We start from the raw sequence: 20,674 nt of genomic DNA, 5'->3' as shown, positions 1-20,674 counted from the left end.
TCTAGAGACTCAGTGTCAAGTTCTAGGCATTTTTAGGTGCTTAAAGAGAATCCAACTCCAGAGTTGAGAGACCCCAGAGTGACAGCCTTTGTGAATGATTAGTGGTCAAAGGGGAGTGAATATATGTCACAGTGTTTTGAAAATGCTCAAACAGGGCCTGGGGGTGGTTCCTTAAAGAGGGACAGCCCAGAGTGTGAGGACTCTGAGCTCAGATGTTCCCAGGTTAGAATCCAGATGCTGCTAATTGTCAGCTGTGTGACCCTTAGGCAAGCCACTTACCCCCTGAGCCTCTGTTTCCCCTTCTGTATAATGGAGAGAGTGAGACTTTCTTTATAGGAATTAGGAGGATAAAGTATATCAAGTGCTTACACAGCGCCTGGTACGGCGAGAGCATTCGATAAGATCGTCAAGAATGGAAGCATCTCAGACTTAGACTCCAGTCTCAGCTCTGCCTCTTATAAGCTGGGTGACTTGTGTCAAGCGGTTTCAGTCCTCTGAGGCTTGAGTTTCTCCATCTGTAAAAATGGGGATCCTTATACCACCAGAATGATGCAAGGGTTCAACGGGGCCACATGTGTGAACAGTTGAACCTAGTTCCTGGCTGATAGCACGTGACCCATATACAGTGGCTGTGATGATAACAATGATATTATGATATGACTATAAGCATCTAATCATCATAGTAGCATTATTATTATTGGAAGAGGCATAGACTTGGGAGACAGAGCAACTTGGCTTTGATCTCACTCTGTCCTTAGACAGCTTTGTGACCCTGGAAGCCAGAGTGCCTCCTTGAGCCAGCCGTGGCAGCTACTGCTCGTGGCTGCTGCGAAGATTCAGTGGAGCCAAAGCACCCAGCTTGGAGCCTGGCATCCGTGCGGGCTCAGTAAACACTGGTGGAGTCTAAAGAGAAAAGGCGAGTCCCTTTATTTCTGAGAGTAAGGCCAGCGTCTCTGCCCTGGGACCTGATTGGCGTCCAGCTAACTAAGTTTTCTGGTTACGTGAGGTTTCGTCCACACTGCTTCCGGCTTCTCATCTCATTGCTGTAAATCTTTAGCTTAAACGCCTGACTCCCCTCCGCATCCTCACCTCGTACGGCACATTCTCTGAGCATCGTTAACTCTTCCTCAGGGTGACCGATGAAATGGCGCGTCCCTCGGTGCATCCTGGGCCACGGGATGGGAGACTGTCCCGTGTTCCCCCACGGGACACTAGTGCCATTTGGGGTCTAGCAGTTCCTCATTTGGGGGATGGAGGGCTGTCCTGTACAGAAGAGACTGCATAGTCTAACCCCTTCCCTATCTTTTACATGTGGGGAAACTGAGGCCTGGACCACAGCGTCCACCACCATCACTTCTCACCAGCCTCTCGCAGCAGCCTAGAGTGAGAGGTGGGGAATGGAGGAGATGGTGCTGGGTGGCGGGAGCCTGCAGCATGCTCCGGAAATCAGTCATTTAACCCAATTCCAGATGTCTTCTCAGCTTGCTAGATTTGCCTCCATGATGAGCAGTTTCAGGCTACATGGTGCCAGGTGGTAGAGGTAATCACTAGGGTGCCTTTGACAGCTGAGATTTAAAATTTTCATTCCTAGACTCCCTCCCCCCTCCTCCACCATCCTTCTGCCCGGGGAGTAATTTCATATCCTTTTCTCTGCACTTAAATATAGATATATACGTATATGCTAAAAAAAAAAAGAGGGCTCCTTCCTGGAGCCCTCTGCCACCACCCTGGGGGATCTGAGACCCTCCCCAACCCAGGATTGTGCAGGGGAAGACAGAGTTGTATCAGAGTTGTTGATTTTTGTAGCTTGCTTCACTTTTCCCCAAGGATTAGCATTGTCTTTCTTAGATAATCCTTAGCACGTTTTCGCTAACAGTGCGTCCCTGGTATTGTCACATAACCTCCCCTCTCTAAGCCCTGTGTCTCTCATCCGTAAAATGAGAGTTTACTATGGACCCTGCAGAGTTCCCAGGAAGGTAAAATGAGATGGCATTCACAAAGTTCTCAGAAGAGTGGATCACACATAGTAGGTGTTCAGTAAATGGCACCTACTTTTGTGCTCCTGATTTTGATTCACTGCATCAACAGTGTCCTTTATTTTATGTGAAAGCTGTGCTTCTAGAAAAGTGTATACAGCTCAGATTTGAGAACAGTGGAACCCAATTGAAAATGGGCACCATGAGTCTTTAGATAAATTTGACAGGGGCCACTTATAATTTTTTAAATTTGTCTTTATTACATTAAAAAATAACTATGCACTGTCGAAAAAGTTAGAAAAGAGTTTTACAAAAAGGTGGAAATAAAAATTGCCTATATCCTATCAGAGTTCTCCAGAGAAACAGAACCAGTAAGATATATGCAAATATATAAATCAAGAGATTGATTTAAGGAATTGGCTCATGCAGCTGTGGAGGCTGGCAAGCCTGACATCCAGAGGCTGAATTCCTTCTTCTCTGGGAAACCTCGTTTTTTCCCCTCATCCCTTCAACTGATTGGATGTGGCCCACTGACGTTTTAGAGGGAAATCTCTGTTAAGTCTCCTTAAAGTCAACGAACTGTAGATATTAATCCTATCTTCAAAAAACCTTCACAGCAACACCTAGACCAATGTCTGACCAAACAACTGGGCACCATAGCCTCACCAGGTTGACACAAAACTTAACCATCACGTCTGCTATTAAGAGATAACCGTGGTTGTTAACGTATTAGTCTATGTCCCTCCAGAGATTTACACTGAGAGAGAATTTGCGGACACAATTGATATTTTATAATATGTGGAGTTTCATGGTCTCAGTTTTTATTTAACATTCTATCTTGAACACATCTTCATCTCTTTAAAGTAACTTTTAACATCATTATTTTTGATGGGGCATAGAATCCCATTGTGTTGTCATTCCCTACTTTATTTGTCCAGTACTTCATTGTTGGACAGCAAGGTTGCTTCCAGTCTTTCACCTGTTAATTTAAATAAATGCTGCAATGAGCATCCTTATTGATGTCTTTGTGTACACCTGTAATGGATGCAAAGGGTACCCACCCAAATCCTCTTTACCACTAATGGCTCACATCTGCCCCCTTGTCTGAAAAATGACCCTTGCCCCAGCAGCCTTCCAAATGACAGACGTTGGGGAGGGGGGCACATAGGGCCAAGGTCGGCCCCTTTCCTTAAAGTGGGACCAACTCTGTGGTACAGTTTACCCTCCGGGCTGGAGGTGGGACCCAGCCAAGATCACATGCTTACTTAGCTCCTCCCCTGCCCTGTCCTGCTTCTCCTGAGAAGCCATAAAACATTGTCTCAGGTTCGGCTTCAAGTAAACCCAGCTGAAGACAACATCTCTGAGTATTGTTTTGAGGATGACTTCTATTAAAGAGATAGCAACGTCTTCTGAATTTTCTGTTGCGTAGCTGGGATGTTTCCAGATTAGGTTATCTGAAGGGGAATCTCTCCAACAAATCAGTCCCTTAGAGCACTGAGTGGGGCAGAGACTCCCGAGGCCCCGGTTTTTCCCCTAAAGCCCAGGACAATGGGAGGGAGAGGGGGCACCCCAGTGCTGGAAGGAGGGGCAGGAGAGCTCTGGACCCTTTTCTTCCCTCCGTCCTCAAATGCCCAACCCTCTCCTGATGAGATCACGAAAATCCTCCATGGCATCTGTCATTTCCCTAAATGAAAAGTTGCCACCACCAAGAATGAGAAAGCGAGACATAGGAGTGGTGACAAAGAAAAGGGGATTATAAGGCCCAGCAAGAACATCTCAGTGACCTGTGTTGTTGACAGAGATGCCAGGGTTGAGGACATTCTTTGAATTTTCTAGCTCATGAGTCTCCACTGTGGCTCACTGCGTGACCTTGGGCGAGACTCTTGCCTAGAAGGTGGCTCTCCCAGCCTACATCTGACTAGTTCTTTTCCCTCTGTCTCTCCAGATGGAAGTGCAGTCTTCCGAGGCTGCTTCCGCAGGCCCGACAACCTCTCCCTGGCCTTGCCCGTGACGGCTGCCATGCCCAACATGTCTGTGGACAAGTGTGTGGACCTTTGCACAGAGAAGGTAAGCCTGGTTCTGTGCACGGAGCTCTGGGGAGGGTGGTGTGGAGCAGCTGGAGGAACGGGATGCTTGTCCGGAGGAGCAGCAGCCCAGCTGGGATGAGAGAGGTCATTACTGTGATCTGTGACATGGGGGGAATTTGACTGTTTCATGTGGATCCAAAGGGTAGGAGTTACATGGGGCCCATTTCTTTCCCTCCAAAGAAGTGTGTTTGTTCTAATAGTGAGGACTGCTCAGGAATGAGGGCCACATGTGAACTGGGCCGAGAAGCGTGTGTAGAAGATTGCCGGGTAAAGGCAAGGACAATCCCACCTTGGGACAGAGTGAGTTCCCCATCACTGGAGGTATGTAAGCAGAGGCAGAGCAGCTGTGGCATACGGAACTTTGGACATTGGATATCAGTTGGACTGGATGATCCAACTGGCTGATCCTTTCTCAGCCTGAGATCCTTGATGGGTGACTGTTTATCCTTCCTCCCAAGCCAGACAGGGAACGCCACAAGAGCAGAGACTGTGGCCTAAAACATTTTGTGACCACTCCCAATACCCAGCACAGAGCTAGGCTCATCGCTGGCATTCAGTGATGTCTGAGGACCTCCCTCCTTCACTCAAGGTGAGCTAATTACACGAGGGTCCAAAGGAGAACCACCCTTCCCCAACCACAAGAAGGTGGTTGCCCATTTCATTCATTCACTCAGCTAATATTTGATGAGAACCTGCTTTGTGCCAGGCCCCTGTGCTCAGTGCTGGGGGTGCAAAGTCAACAAGATATGGTCTTTATCCTCCATGACGCTGACATTTGCTGGGGGCCAACTTTGTGGCTCTTCCTGGGTGCTCAGCGTGCGCCCCAACTGCTGAATGCCCCCACCTGCTCTGACTCATCCTGCTTGGCTTTTCTTTCATCAAGGCTCCTAATTCACAAAGCATGTCTCAGGAAGACTGAAAGGATCATCATAGAAACTGCCACTTACCGAGCACCTCCTCCATGCAGCCCTCTGCCCCACGGGTCACACAGTTTACCTCTCACAACAAAGCTACGTGTTGGGAATTTTCATCCCCATTTCACAGATGACAAAACCAAGGCTCAGACAGATGAAGTCACTTGCCCAAGCTCACAGCGCAAGCAAGTGGCAGAACCGGGACTGACACCAAATCTGTTCTCTTGACTTCTGAGCTACCCTAGAGACCCCGCAGAGAGGCTTCCAGGAACCATTCAAGGGCAGCCAGGCCACTTCAAGTCACCAAACATTTCCTGAGTGCTTGCTTTGCTCCCAAGAGGCATCCTGGAAGGTCAGGGGCGATGTTCATAAGAATGAAGAAGGTTCGACCATCTTTTTGTCCAGCTTTCTCTCTTGGGCAGGAATCCCCCTCCCATGGCATCCCCTCCAGGTGGACATTCCTCTGTCCTGAGGGCTCTGGAGGAACCTACAGATCAGCCAGAGGTGGAGGACAAACACAAGACAGTGAGGTCACAGGGCAAACCAGTATGGAAGAGGGTCCAGCTGCACATAGGACTGGAGGGAAGCAAAGGTGTGGGCAGGTTGCGTGGGCGGGGTGGGGGGCGACAGGAAGACCCCACTGCAAACCTCCCTCTTCTAGTTTCTTCTAATCTCCTTAGGGCGTCACAGGAGGAAAATTGAGGGGATTAAGTGGACAGGGGTCCAGAGCTGCTTGTGTCAAGTGGTGGAGGGTCTGAAAGACTTAGGGTGTCAGAGGAGGCTTCAACATGGGTCACCGGCTAGAAAATACCATCAGTCCCAGCCCAGGTCCACCCACCTGTATCAGCATCTCTCTGATCTTTGGCTACGTGCTGTAGCTCATATTTAACACCTGTGAGAAATAAACCAAACCTACCTACCATGGCAAAGCTCACCGGAACCAGCCATGGCGGTACGACCTTGGTTTGTTACCACATTATGCCTGGACCAGCTGCCAGGGAGAATTCAGCTTCATGCGTCTGAGCAGAAGCAAGTTGGACCAAGGACAGTCCATTGCCCTCCAGATCTCAGGCCCAGCCTGCTCCCACTTAGCTCTTTCATAGAACAAATAATTAGGAGCAGCTCTCCCAGCAAAGACTGTGGCTACAGGTAGGTATCAACATCCTCTTTGGCTTAAAAGAAAGAATTCAGACAGCTTTTCCCAAAGCATGGGCTTCATATCACTGTCAGACACAGAGGATTTACTCTGGCATAATGCATGGCCATAAGAAAAACTTTTCTTTTTCAGTTTTCTTTCAAGACCTCCAGGAGAAAGCTGCTTTTCAGTGCTAAAGTATCTTTAACACCTCTCTCCCCTCAACTAATCTCCCTTTTGCAGGAAAAACAGAGTCGACCCCAGGCTCAAGTTCTTGGCAGGCAGAGTGCCTAGTTAGAATTTAATCACGTGGTTTTGTTTCTGTAGTATTGGGGTTTACAGTATGGAAATGTATGGAAATGATACTTCTCAACCAGTGCTACTTTCAGGAGTAATAAATAGTTCCTTTGGATAGAGAAAGCCCGTGTGCAGCAACCCAACACAGCCAAAAATTATATATATATATATAAATTAATTTTAAAAAGTGACTTGACCCATAAAGGAAACAAATAAATGAATAATAGTACAGGAAAGTAAAAAAGAAAGTGGTAACTATGTGAGGTGACGGGTGTGTTGACTAGCTTGATTGTGGTGATTATTTTGCAATGTATACATACATTGAAACGTCAAGTCGCGCATCTTAAATAGATGCAATTTTTTACTTAATTATACCTCAAAAAAGCTGGAAAATATAATAGTACAGGAGGTACGCAGATAGGCAAAATCTTGCTGCTGAAGCTTGGGGACCCTTGAGCTGGGGAGAGTGATGGAGAAGGGGACGATTGGAACGCAAATCCTGTTCTGCATCCAGAGTCCGGGCTGTCCAGGGATTTGGTGACTTTCTTCCCTTTCCTCTCCTGCTTCAACCCCAGGAGTACCCACTGGCAGCCCTTGCAGGCACCGCCTGCCACTGTGGCTTCCCCACTACGCGATTTCCCCTCCACGAGAGAGAGGACGAACAGCTCTGTGCCCAGAAGTGCAGCGCGGAGGAGTTTGAGAGCTGCGGGACACCCAGTTACTTCATTGTGTATCAGACGCAGGTCCAAGGTAAGCCAGGTCTGCCCCGACCCAGCAGACCCCCAGAAGCTCTCCCAGCGGCCTCCCTCCCAGAGATGCTCCAGCCAGTCCATTCCAGCCAGTCTTTCAGCAAGAGAACTGTGCAGGCCAGAGAGCAGAGGGCAGAGGGCAGAGGCAGGGCTGGTGAGCATAGCCAGGCTTAGAGATCCTGCATGGGCAATGGAGGGAGGGCCCCTGGCAAGGGGGATGGTTCTGAAAACCTTCATCTCTATCCCTTATACTGAAGACCCCCTTGGTGGCTCTTCCTGTAATGGGGGCTGTGAGATTGAATGGGAAAACATCTGATCTGGGAGTAGGAGACTTGGGTCTTCAACACAGACCCACTGCATGATCCTGGGCGAGTCGTGTCCCCTTTCTGGGCCTCAGTTTCTCCATCTGTAAAATGAAGCTGTAGATTGTTAGCCTTCCAATTCTAGGATTCTGCAAATTTACCTATAACTTTTTCTTCTCTTTCTCTGTCTCACTCATCCTTTCCGCTTTTATCCTTCTTCCTTTGCTAGTGGAACCCACACTCAATGTTTATCTCCTCTTCCATCTATTGGGGTACCAGACTGTGGTGACGATGGTGGTGGTGGTGGTGATGGTGGCACTTAGGGACTTTCTTTGTGCCAGACTCAGTCTTGAGTCCTTCGTATGCATTTTCTCACTGATTCCCCTCAGCTTTCCTGTGAGGCAGGAATAGTCATTATGCCTACCTTATAGGTAGGGAAACTGAGACTCAGCACAGGTGAAGGACTTGCCTGAGGTCATGGTGTTTGTAATATTACTAGATGAAAATCTTTTCTCCTGATGGAGGCATCATGAAGGGTGGTGGCACTTGGAAAGGTGCCTTGCTGGGATGCTCAGCCCAAAGGAAACCCGTGAAGGATTACCCCAATATCTGAAAAAACTGTCCACCTGCGATGTGCAGTCCTATGCCAAGCTTCATCTCATTTAATGATGGGAAGCCCACAGTAAGCCTGTGATCAGGATGATACCATCCCCATTTTACAGATGGGAGAACCAAGACTCAGAGAGATTGAGAACTGGCCATAATCACACATCTACAAGAGTGATTTGCTTTCAGGTCTCTGACTCCAAAGTCCCTGCTAGAAACCTCTGCCCACAGTGCCAAGGACACTCCCCGCACCCTCTGAAGCCTGGAGAGCTAACAAAACACCACTGGGCTAGACCTCCTCTTCATCTCCCAGGAACTAGGCTGCCATATATGGTCGGGCAGGTTGAGCACTGCACAGGCATAACCTAGAAGAAAAGTAATGCCTGAAAGCCAGCCTGCGCTCTGCCTGTCATGCCGTGCTCTCTGGATGGCAGCACATCTGCCCAGAGGAAGGGGAGGGAACCTTTATCTGATTTTTACAAAGGTGCTGTAAGAGCTAGTGGCAGCTTCACCAACAGCCTGTGCCCTGTTTGGCCTGATGGGGGTACCGGTGGTGGCCAACTGCGGCTGCTTCCATGGCAGCTGAATATTGCTAAGAGCCCAGTGAGCAGAAATGTTTTTAGCCAGTGTGGCCCTTGGCTTTATTTACACTCTGGTGAGGAAGGATGAGTGTTTGTTAGTTTCCAGGAAGTGTTGATTACTCTGTGCAGAACTGTGTTACCCCAGCTTGGGGGAAGGGTCATACACAGCTTAATTATCCCATGACCACGAACAGCTTTGATGTGGACAGAACCTACACTGGAGCCTTTTCAGTAGCCCCTGATTGATGGGTTTGCTCATTCCCAGTGCCTGGCCCCAGGCCATTACTGGTGTTCAATTTCCCATGTCACACTTGCAGGCCCTACACACTGGGGTGGCTTGAGAGTCATGTGGTTCATGAGGCTGCCAAGAGTCTGGTCCACGATGGCTGCCATTTATTGAGTACCTACTGTGTGCCGGGTACTAAGCTCTTTAGACTGAATTAACTCATCTAATCCTCATAACAGTCCAATGACATAGGTGCTGTTATTATTACCATTTTACAAATATGGCAACTCGGCACAGAGAGGTTGAGGAGCTTGGCCAGAGTCACACAGCTAGGACAGAACAGAGTTGGGATTCAGACCAAGGCAATCTGGGTCCTGAGCCTGCACTCTTAATCTCAGCTTCTCAACATACACTGCAAATACTTCACATGCATTATCCATCTAATCCTGTAAGGTTTATTAGCCCCACTTTACAGGTGAGGAAACTGAGGCTCAGAGAGGTGAAGAGCCTTGTTCAGTGTCACACAACTAGGCCATGATCATCCTAGATCGAAACACAGGTCTGTCTGATTCCAAAGCTATATACAACACTGCCTCCAGCATCTGTTTCGATTTGTGGTGCTTAAGAACCAAATAAACTTCCTTTTTAGTGCTGAAAATAACCAGCTTTATCCTCGCCGCCCAGGCAGTATTTGAATGGAGAATTCTGTTTTCAGGGGAAATTGAGCGGCCAGGTTCTTTCTCTCTCCCAACATTTTATTATGAAAAAATGTCAAACCTCCAGAAAAAAATGGAAAGAATTACACAATGAACCTGCTAGACTTATCCTACAGATTTTACATCTGTCAACGTTTTGTTCTGTTTACTTTATCATACATCTCTCCATTTCTCCATCCCTCAATTTTTATTTTTGGATGCATTTCGGAGTAAGTTGCAAACATCATTACACTTCAGTCTGCATATCACTAATTATAATTCAATATTTACTTATGATTTTTTTTTTTTTTTGCGGTACGCGGGCCTCTCACTACTGTGGCCTCTCCCGTTGCGGAGCACAGGCTCCGGACACGCAGGCTCAGCGGCCATGGCTCACGGGCCCAGCCGCTCCGCGGCATGTGGGATCTTCCTGGACCGGGGCACGAACCCGTGTCCCCTGCATCAGCAGGCGGACCCTCAACCACTGCGCCACCAGGGAAGCCCCACTTATGATTTTTTGAAGTAGCATTTACATAGAGTGAAATGCACAACTTTTAAGTGTAGTATTTGATGCCAACTGGGTCCTATGAAATCCACACCTCTGTCAAAATATAAAACATAACCACTCTCCAGAAAGTTTTGCATCTAGGCTCCTTTTTGCAATGTGTTCCCATGAAAACCATTCCCAGACACCTACTTGGCTTGATAAAGATGCTTTTTGGTTTGTTTTTTTCCAAAATCTGCTCTCCTCTGAACAAACAGATTAAATGTGCATGGTGGGGAAGAGACCTGGTCTCTGGCTAGCAGCATCAATACTAAGAGCTCACAGCATGTGAACCCTGTGTTAACATTCAACACCCATTCTCTCTTCTAACCCTCCTAACCAACCCCCAGGATGTCATCATTATCAGCATTCCCATTTTACAGGTGAGGAAACTGAGGTTTATTCAGATCCATCATTTTTCCAAGGTTACCCAGCAAGGAGATGGCAGAATTGGAATTTAAATTTAGGACTTCAAACTTTTCCCTCGAAGGGCTATTGTGAGAAAGCAAGTAAGGATAATAAATGTTTCTTGGATGAATGGATGGATGGATGGATGGGTAGATGGATGGTTAGGTGGATGCCAGATAGTATGGAAAGTGCCAGGGAATCAGCAAAGGACAATATGGGCAGGGTTCCTGACTAAACGAATAATTATTTGAATTACAGTAGCAGAAAGTAATACGAGAGATGGACATAGTACACTAATGATAGCCCAGGGAGTCAGAGAAGGAAGGGAGGGAGGGAAGGAAGGAAGGAAGGAAGGGAGGGAGGGAGGGAGGGAGGGAGGAAAGAAGGAAGGAAGGGAGGAAGGAAGGGTCCAGTTCAGCAGAGAGCAGGATAATAAGCAGTCAAAGGCAGGTAGGAGGCAGTGAAGGCTGAGGGACCAGTGCACCTGAAGCTGCCAAGTCAGGAAGGAGCAGAGCACGGATGAGACAGTGAAAGAACCAAGTGGCTGGCAGGTGGGGGAGTTTGAGGAGAGAGCATGTGGGTGGCGTGAGCCTGGGAGGATGCAAGGGCCAGGCCACACGGGGCTTGAAGGTCAAGATAAAAACCTTGGACTCAGTCCCATGCAGATGGACGGCATTTGTGAGTTTTAATCTGGAGGCAGGTGTGGGGGTGATAAGAGACTCAGTGGGACAGGGGAGAAACTGAGGCTGGAGAGAAGGCTCATCCTCCTGGCTGACTTTTATTGAATCCCTACCATGTGCTTATCCTTTTTCATATATTATCTCATATAACCATTTTCCCATTTCCAAATGAGGAAATAGGCCCAGAAAGCACCGGGTCGCACAGCTGGGAAGTGGCAGGGACGGGACTCACACCCTGGTCCCTTCTAAACAGGCTCCTTCTGATGTGCCCCTGCCACTGACCCCTGTCTGTGCCCTGCCCTTTGCAGACAACCGCTGCATGGACAGAAGGTTCCTTCCAGCCAAGTCCAAGCAGCTCATCGCTCTGGCCAGCTTCCCAGGTGCCGGCAACACGTGGGCTCGCCACCTCATCGAGCTGGCCACCGGCTTCTACACCGGCAGCTACTACTTCGACGGTTCTCTCTACAACAAAGGTGAGGAGGCGGAGGGGAACAGGGAACGGGGGCAGGAGCTCGGGAAGGACCCCCTGGGAGGGCATGGGAATACCCCTTCCTGAGCACCTACTATGTGCTGCTCAGCTCACCTGGGCATGTTTATCGAGACCTACTATGTGCTTGGTACCTTCCCTTCACTTACATCCCACAAACATTTCCTGAGTATCATGTCCTGGGTACCTCACCTGCTTCCGTCAACATTAGACACTTATTAAGCACCTACTATGTGCCTGGGACCTTCCCTCCATTTAAGTCATTCCTTCAGCACTTACTGTATGCTGGGCACCTCATACAGGAAACTGAAGCCCAAAGAGGTGACACGATGTCCCAGATCACTCATTTGAGTTGGAAACACAGCCAGTGTCTTGAAGGTCTAGTATGGATACATTAGCATTCTAACTGGCTTCGAAGAGCCCATCCAAATGCCTTAACTCTCATGGGCATGGGAGGCCAAGATGGAGAAGAGCACAGTCTTGGGCGGCAGGATGGCTTAGCTTTGAACCTTATTCGCAACCCCTACAAGGCCCTCATGGCGGAGTTCAACCGCAAGTATGGCGGACACATCAGCTTTGCTGCCCATGCCCATTGGAAGGGCCTCTCGCTAGCTCTGTAACTTGGGCAAGTTATTTGCTCTCCCTGGGACTCAGTTTCATCATCTATCAAATAAAACCCACAAAGGATTATTGAAAGGATCAGTTGTCTACTACATGAAAAGGGCTCAGAGCAGTGTTCAGCATGGAGTCAGTGCTATAGAAGCATCCTCCAGCTACCCAGAATGGCTTTCAGTTCCTCAGCTTTTGAAATGAGAACCTGATCCGGTCCCTCCTTCCTTTTGCTTAATTCCTTTTAAGTGCTGTGTAGTCTTTCTGGTCCAGTACTAAAACTCTTCATCACATCCCCCTCTTGCCCTCTGCTCTCCTGTACCAGTCGCTCATGTGTGACACGTTTCTTCCCACCCACCACAGGACCTTTGCACCTGCTGTTCCCACCACCTTTCCCTCCTCACTTGGGTTGGTAAATTTTTCCTCGTCCTTCAGTTCTCAGCCTAAGCACCCCTTCTCCCAGGAAGTCTTTCTGGATGCTGCCTGACTAGGTCAGTGATCTTGGCCAGGCTGGCTGGGCTGCTCAGCTGCAGACTGCAGGTTGGACCCGTGTCTGTTCCATGGGTCTCTCACCATCTGGGACCAACAGGCTTCCAGGGCATGTCCTTCTCACAGTGACAGCAGAAACACACAGAGTGAACAGAAATGTGATGCATCCTGAGACTTTGGCAGAGACCCATTTCCGCCCTCAATCCGCTGGCCAAAGCCAGTCATACGGCGTGCCCAGCATCAGTGGGGTAGAGATGTAGACTCCACCCAAAGAGGAGTCCTCCAGCACATCACTGTCAGGCCCCTCTCGTGGCACGTAGGCATGATTACTCCTCTTCTGAAGCTCTAACCACGGCAGTGACTTTACATTGATTTGTGTCACTATTCAAATTATGTGGCTCTCAAAAACTAAGACCCATGGATGTTTTTGTAAATCATTTTCTCCCTGCACAGTGCCTGGCATGTAGTAGGTGCTCTATCAGTACGTGAGTAAATGAATGAGTAGACAAATGAACGTCTGAGGATTCCTGAAGGGGTCCAGGAGGGGGTGGGGTGGACCTCTTGTCTCCCTCAGCTCAGTGCCACGTTCCCTATTCCCCTGGTTGTGGGAAGGGTTTAAAGGTGAGCGGGACCACTGGCGCAGCGGGAGGACCATCTGCATCAAGACGCACGAGAGTGGCCAGAAGGAGATCGAGGCCTTCGACGCAGCCATCCTGCTCATCCGTAACCCCTACAAGGCCCTCATGGCAGAGTTCAACCGCAAGTACGGCGGACACATCGGCTTTGCTGCCCATGCCCATTGGAAGGGCAAAGGTACTGCTTTGGAGTGGGGGGGGTGGAGCCCTAGGGTGTAGAGGGCAGTGCGAGGGGCTAGTGCTGTCTCCTGCCAGGAATCCAGGAGGGCATCCTTGAGGGCATGTGTGTAAGTGTCCAGGTCCTGCTTACAGATGAGGAGGTATGCTTTGCACATCCCACCATACCCACCAGCATCACCCTCTGTGAGCTAGGTTGTTACCATGGCACAGTGGTTAAGGGCATGGGCTCTGGACCAAGACTCCCTGAGTTCAGATCCCAACTCCACCACTTCCTAGAAAAGTGCCTTCACCTCCATGAACTTAGATTGTCCTGTTTATAAAGTGGAGGTAGTAAAACCCAAGAATTTAACCCTTTAAAAACACTCAGTGGACCCTCGTATTCAAGAGCCCTTTCCTGGGATCTGAATCCAGCCCAAGGTCAGTGGCTGAGTGGCCATGAGGTCACCTATGAGCTCCTAAGATCATCATTCTATGAACCCCCTCCACTACTCTGGATTGGAAAACTCAGAGAGGTTAAGTGACTTGCCCCAGGTATAGCTGGGAAGTGACAGTGTCAGTCTCCGAGCGCTAAACTTCATTAAGATGATCTGAATTTGATGTTCACCTCTGGTGCTTAGTAGATTCCAGAATGGAAGAACGTCTCAGTACAGAGCAGCAGCCCACAGTAGTGGGGAGAGCTCCAAAGTCAGACCCAACCTCCTCAAAATCCCATGTCAGTTATCACCCATATCTCCATTACCATAATGAAAGTCACCTCCATGCGTGACCAGAATGTCAGCAACACCCCAAGGTGAGAGACAGCCTGGTAGCTAATGCCTGGGTTAGGTTCACACAGTTCACCCTGTGTCATGGATGGGGCAAGCTAGTTTCAGGGAGGTGAAGGCACTTTTCCAGGAAGTGGTGGGGCAGGGGTTTGAACCCAGGGAGTCTTGCTCCTGAGCCCGTACCCTTAACCACTGAGCTATGATAATGAGTTAGACTGAACGTCAGTGGCTACAGATCCCCCCCACTCAGAGCTCCTGATGCCAAGTAAGTACTCTGTGAACGTGAGCCCAGCCGACCTCATCCAGCTTCAAGGAACCAGGCTGCTGCAGCCTCTAGGCCCAGGGGTGCTTCCCACTCCTCCAAACCCTCCCCCTGGCCCCCAGCTGCTCCACGCTCCAGCCCCTCCCCAGAGAGAACCGGAGCAGGCAGGACAACGTTAACTCAGCCAATCACATTCTCAGCACTGATGTCATTGATGAAAACTCTTGGGCCTGCCTGACCAACTGTGCCCTGGGTTCCCAGTTTGCTCAAGGGGCCTGTCTGTCCCTTCCCCTGCTTCACCGCCTCTCTCAGTGAGGGGGTGGAAGCTTGGACAGGTGATGACATTTGTTCCCAGGGGTAAAGAGACCTCTGAATTATTTATTTGTAGAACAATCAAAAATGACCACTGTTTGGGGCCAGGCTGAGAAGTCTGCAGGTGCCAACGGCAGGATCCTGTCCCAGGAGCAGATGTTCTGCTTGTCAAGCTGGAAGGGACCTGGGAGATCGCTGAACCCAGGCGTCCTCAGCCCCAGCAGCACATCAGAATCCCAGGATGTGGGGAAGTCCCAGTTCCAAGGCTGCACCCCAGATGATTACTGTAGTGGAGCCTGGGCACTGGTATTTTTTAAAGCAGTGTGCAGGCAGGCCTGAGAACCACGGATTCATTCTCTATTAATGGGGAAAATGAGGCCCAAGAGAGGCAGGGCCTGCCAGAGTCCTCGGGCACATAATGGCAGGACTAGAGTCCAGCTCTCCACCTCCCAAGCATCCTACTGCCCCAAGTAAAAAGGGAGGGAATTCACTTGGGAAGCTCATATGCGACCAGGCACTTAGCAATAATTATCTCATTTAAATCTTCTAATTACCCGAGGAGGTAAGAAGGGCTGCCACAATCACCATCCCAGGAAGGGAGCGAGTCGTGTGGCGGAGGCCCCAGGAGTTGAGCGAGCTGAGATCCAAAGCCAGGCATTAGCTACCAGGCTGTCTCTCACCTCGGGGTGTTGCTGACATTCTGGTACATTCAGAGGCTCCCCGCTCCTGGCATAACCCCTCGTCTCAGGTTTAGGCAATTTCCTAATTCCCAGGAGCCACCTTGCCTCTTCCTTATTCAAGACAGTTGGGAGCTTTAAAACCAAAGATAAGGGAGGTGTCAGGACAGGCTGAGCCCAGAGGCTGCAGGGGATGGGAAAGAGGAGATTTCAGGACACACACCTCCTATGGGGGGCCTGGGGCCCCCTCGTTAGTCTGGGCTGGGAGGGACCTTCTCCCAGTGCTTCCTCCCAGGCCTGACCCAGGTCTTCAAGTGCTCTGCCTGAGAGCCTTCCCCAAAGAACCCCATCCCCACGGAGCCCACCCACTCATTCCTCTCATTTGCATTAACATCTGACCCTGTAGGCACTTGAGTTTGAGACCCTTGCCTGCTCCAGCAGCGTCAGTATCACTTGGGAATTAGTTTGAAATGCAGATTCTCAGGTCCCACCTCACGCTTACTGGATCAGAATTCTCATTTTAACAAGATTCCTTCCAGAAGCTTCTTGTGAGCTTTCAAATTTGAGAATCACTGCTTTAGGACACCCTCGGCCAGGAATGTGAGGGTTACTCCCACCTAAGAGCAGAGGTGTCTCACCTGCTGAGAGGTCACTCACCTGTGTCCCCCTCCCAGTTATAGCTGGGTCGAGGCTCGTGTCACCACCACCCACACACCCCCGGCTTTTGTTTCCATAACGTTGATTTTATGATATCCCTGGAGTGGGCCCAAAGCAAAGTTTTATGTGATATGATTACACAAGGTGAATTGTCCTGGATCTGTTTAATGAAACAGAGACCGTGTTTAATGATTCCGTGGAGAATTAAATACAGTTAAGCTATTAATCAGACCCCGGTTCCTCCCTTTGACAAGAAGATGAAGCAGAGAGTGGCCAGCGCATGTCCCGCCGGGCCCTTGTGGGGGACAGTTCTGGCAGAACCAGCACTCATCACCTGTGGTCCATAGCATAGTGTGCCTTTATTACCCAATTTGAAGGCAGCCATCAATTACCGGGAATCCTGAGCTAAATGAGGGCTTTTGTTTTTCATTTTCATTTTTGTTCTTCTTCATTCCAGCGAAGTCATTCAGGAGCTTCAAGTGAGGGATCTTTGCTCTAGGAAGGGGTGGGGAGGGGGCGAGTATCTGCTGCCCCAAAATGATGGGCCACTTGGGGCATCTCAGAGATGCTGGGGACCAACATCAAGAATAGTTGTAGCCAACATTTATCCAGCGCCTGCTATGTCCCAGGCCTGGTGCCAGGGTCTGCAAATCTTATTCCATTCCATCTGTATGGCATGTCTAGGATGGAGTTCTTAGCACAGTTGCCATTGTGCAGATGGGTAAACTGAGGCTCAAGGAGACCTCCTGACGTCCCCAAGGTCACACAGCCAATATGGAGAGGAGCTGGGTTTTGAACCCTGGCAGTCTGACTCCAAAGTCTTCTGTGAACAGACCCGTGTCTTAGATGACACCTGAAGGTGAGGTAAGCGGATGTAGACTAGGATCTGGGGCGAGAAGAGTGCTGGAGATGATCAGATCAGGTGCTCTTAAAGGGTTTGCCAGGAGGGCAGGAGCCAGGCTCATTCCCGTGTGTAAGATGGAGCTAGAGTAATTCCTACTCTCCAGGGGCACTGGAGAGGTAGTGCGTGCAAAGTGCCCAGCACAGCCCTGGCACACAGTAGGTGCTCAGGCAACATACATTCCCACCCCAGGGAAGTTTGCAGTCACAGGGATGCCATGTCATCTCCCCCTCACCTGTGTCCAAGGCCAGGGGCACCACCTGGGGGATCCAGGCCATCATGCAGACAGGCCCTTCCTTTTTCTTGAGGACCACCCTCCAGGAACCTCTTGAGATGGTCACAAGTGGCTAAGCCTGGAAGTCCATCCAGATGGACTGAGTAACTGAGTGCCTTCTGCATCCATCTGGGTTTCTGCCATGGGAGCGGCAGTTGTCCTGAATCACCAGGGACGCTGTGAGATGACTCAGGAATGGGGACATTCTTTCTCAAAAAGTAAAGCAGAGTATACACATGCTAGATTTTTTCCTAATCACACAGATACATCTGGTCTTATAACAGTACGGGCCCAGTTAGCTAGATACATTGTAAATAATCTATTTGAAGGATAAAAATTATCTTTGTCAGGGGCTTCCCTGGTGGCGCAGTGGTTGAGAGTCTGCCTGCTGATGCAGGGGACACGGGTTCGTGCCCCAGTCCGGGAGGATCCCACATGCCGCGGAGCGTCTGGGCCCGTGAGCCATGGCCGCTGAGCCTGTGCGTCTGGAGCCTGTGCTTCGCAACGGGAGAGGCCACAACAGTGAGAGGCCCCCGCGTACCGCAAAAAAATATATATCTTTGTCATCAGCATAAATATTTCCCAAGCAGCTGTGGTGTTCCAGGGGGTCACTGGGGGAGCAGGAGCCTCACCACAGATTCTGATGTGCTCTGCAAAGAAAGAGGAGCCCTTTATCACATCACAGCTTGGCGGCTGGGAATTTCAATTTAGTTCAACAACCATTTATTAAGCCCCTGCTGGGTGTGAGGCAGTGGGAGGGAGTGGGGGTGAGGCTGCTGGTGCCTAGGAAAGGTGGGGGCCTGGAATCAGGCAGGGCTGGTCTGGATTATGCTTCCTGGCTGTGTGACCTTGGGCAAATTACTTCACGTCTCTGAGCCTCAGTTTCCTCACTGGTGACAAATGAACAGTAGTCTTTTCCTTTCAGGGTAGTTACTATGATTAAATGAGATAAGGGGTATCCATCATCCAGCAAAGCATGAGGATTTAGTTATTAAGAACCAGCTGGGCTCCCCAACGCAGCTTGGGAGACTCACTGAGCCTCGTTCAGTAAACATATCTGTCTGGAAGGTGCAGAGTGGTGCTGCCCCTGTGAGAAGCAGGGGGTATGGCTTCAGGGTTCCGGAGTACAGGCCCTGTGATTCTCCAGCTGGGGCTCAGAATTGAGGCTGCAAATCCCTCTCTCTGTTCCCAACATCCTCCGAGACCCCCCTCCTGGGTTTCCCTTTATCAGAGTTTCAACAGCTCCTGGGGCTGGCTGGCTGGCCGTCTCTCTGAGGTCTTCTCCAGGGCTCTCTGGTGAATTTCCCACATTCTGTTGTAGCCTGTCTCTTTCTTGAGTCAGGGGATCCCAAACACACACTCCCAATCTGGGTGACAATCCATCCTGTCCTTTTACCATGGCAAGGGAACAAACAGCACAAAGAAACAGTATGTGGTACTTCAATAAAAAGCAAAGAAAGAAAGATAGGATAGAAAGGTGTCAAAATGACAATGTAAATAATCTGATTTAAACTGCCCTCAGCCCAGAGGAGGTACCTGCCTGAGCCTGGGGAGTCAGGGAAGATGACATCTCACCTGAGAACAGAATAATCACAGTAATAATAGCCAACATTTACTGAGCACCTACTGGGTACAGGGCACCATGCTGAAAATTTTGTATGCTTTTTCCACTTCTCTGTACAAAGGCCCTATTGCTATCCTGGGAGAAGATACTGTTACTACACAGGATAACTTGGTAGTGGAAAGCCCAAACTTTGCTGCCAGACTGTTTGGTTTCAAATCCTGGCTCTGCCAGTTATTAGCTGCGTGACCTTGGGCAAGTTACTTAACCTCTCTGTGCCTGAGTTCCCCCTTCTGTAAATGAAGAAAACGATGATGCCTGCCTCACAGTGTTCTTGTGAGGAATAAGTGAACTGATAGCTCTATTAGTATATTTATTACACTCTATATTAAGATCAATATATATTAAAATATAAAAATAGAGTAACAAGGATTTATATATGTCTGTGCCTGGCATGGAGTAAGCACCAGACAGATGTCATTCTCCCCAGAGAGAAGGAAGGGCTAAGATGATTCCAGGCAGAAGCAGCAGCCCCGAGGTGGGAGGAGGGAGGCCAGTTTGGTGATCTAAGGGTTAACAGTGGTGGCGCTGTCGTGAATAGCCAACGCCATCTGACCTGTGTCCTCCCGCTGACCTGGGCCTCCTTGCTCTGTCCACAGAGTGGCCAGAGTTCGTAAGGAACTACGCCCCGTGGTGGGCCACGCACACACTGGACTGGCTCAAGTTCGGCAAGAAGGTGCTGGTGGTGCACTTTGAGGACCTGAAGCAGGACCTCTTCGTCCAGCTGGGCCGGATGGTCGGCCTGCTGGGTGTGGCTGTCAGGGAGGACCGACTGCTGTGTGTGGAGAGCCAGAAGGACGGCAACTTCAAGCGCTCGGGGCTCCGGAAGCTGGAGTACGACCCCTACACGGTGGACATGCAGAAGACCATCTCTGCCTACATCAAGACGGTGGATGCGGCCCTTAAAGGGAGGAACCTCACGGGCGTTCCCGATGACTACTACCCCAGATGATGGGTCGGAGCGGGGCGGGGAGCTGGCAGTCCAGACCAAGCAGGCCCTGGGGACTCCAGACCCCTGGGGGCCCACACCCATCAGTCCCCTCTTCGATTTGGGGACAATCCCCATGGCTGCTGTTGCCTTTCCCTGAGTTTCCTGCATGACAAAGGAGGCTCAAGCGAAGAGATTGTGCAGGCACGCCCCACCTACTCACACCGCGCCCCCAGAGATGGAGGGGGCAACTGGGTTAGGGAGCTCTAGCCACATGGACCCTTCTCTGTCTCCCGTGTCCCTGTGCCCACCACTCTGGGCTCCACTTGTGGGAAGGAGGGCTCATGGGTGTCCCAGAGACAAGGGTGCCCCACTGCAGGTTTTGAGAACCCTGGTGCAAGAGCTAAAGAGAATGACATGGAAAAATGTGGCCCCAGACTCTCCTCCGTGCTGAGCTGAGCACTCAGAGCTTCCCCGTCTCTGCCCCACCCAGGAAGCGCTGACGCCAGGGTTTATCCTAGCCACTTCTGTTTGAAGAAAGATTGCTGGGAGGTTTCTCTGCGGCCTTAGGTTTCTGACGTTCTGGGTGGATCAGGGAAGCAATGGTGCTCAGAGCAGGTTAACTGGGGCCACCGCGTGGGGTCACTGACATCCCAATCCACCCCCCTACCAGGTCAC

At 50.1% G+C, this 20,674-nt stretch overlaps 1 protein-coding gene across 1 annotated transcript in view; it reads left to right on the top strand.

Annotated features, from left to right (window-relative positions):
• Positions 1-20,118, top strand: part of WSCD2 (WSC domain sialate O sulfotransferase 2) — a 43,083-nt gene extending 22,965 nt beyond the window's left edge. The window contains exons 4-8 of the mRNA XM_089894616.1: positions 3,922-4,043; positions 6,985-7,159; positions 11,509-11,673; positions 13,398-13,598; positions 19,668-20,118. Coding sequence (XP_089750742.1) covers positions 3,922-4,043; positions 6,985-7,159; positions 11,509-11,673; positions 13,398-13,598; positions 19,668-20,020 — 1,016 coding nt within the window. The 3' untranslated portion in view covers positions 20,021-20,118. The remainder of the gene's footprint in view (positions 1-3,921; positions 4,044-6,984; positions 7,160-11,508; positions 11,674-13,397; positions 13,599-19,667) is intronic.
• Positions 20,119-20,674: the final 556 nt, after the last annotated feature.

Source organism: Delphinapterus leucas, chromosome 14, assembly GCF_059928025.1.
Source record: "Delphinapterus leucas isolate spDelLeu-1000000601 "Yukka" chromosome 14, BTC_Dleu_Yukka2, whole genome shotgun sequence".
Classification (NCBI taxonomy): Eukaryota; Metazoa; Chordata; class Mammalia; order Artiodactyla; family Monodontidae; genus Delphinapterus; species Delphinapterus leucas.
The sequence above is the reverse complement of the archived record's forward strand: the minus strand, read 5'-3'. Positions and strand labels throughout refer to the sequence as shown.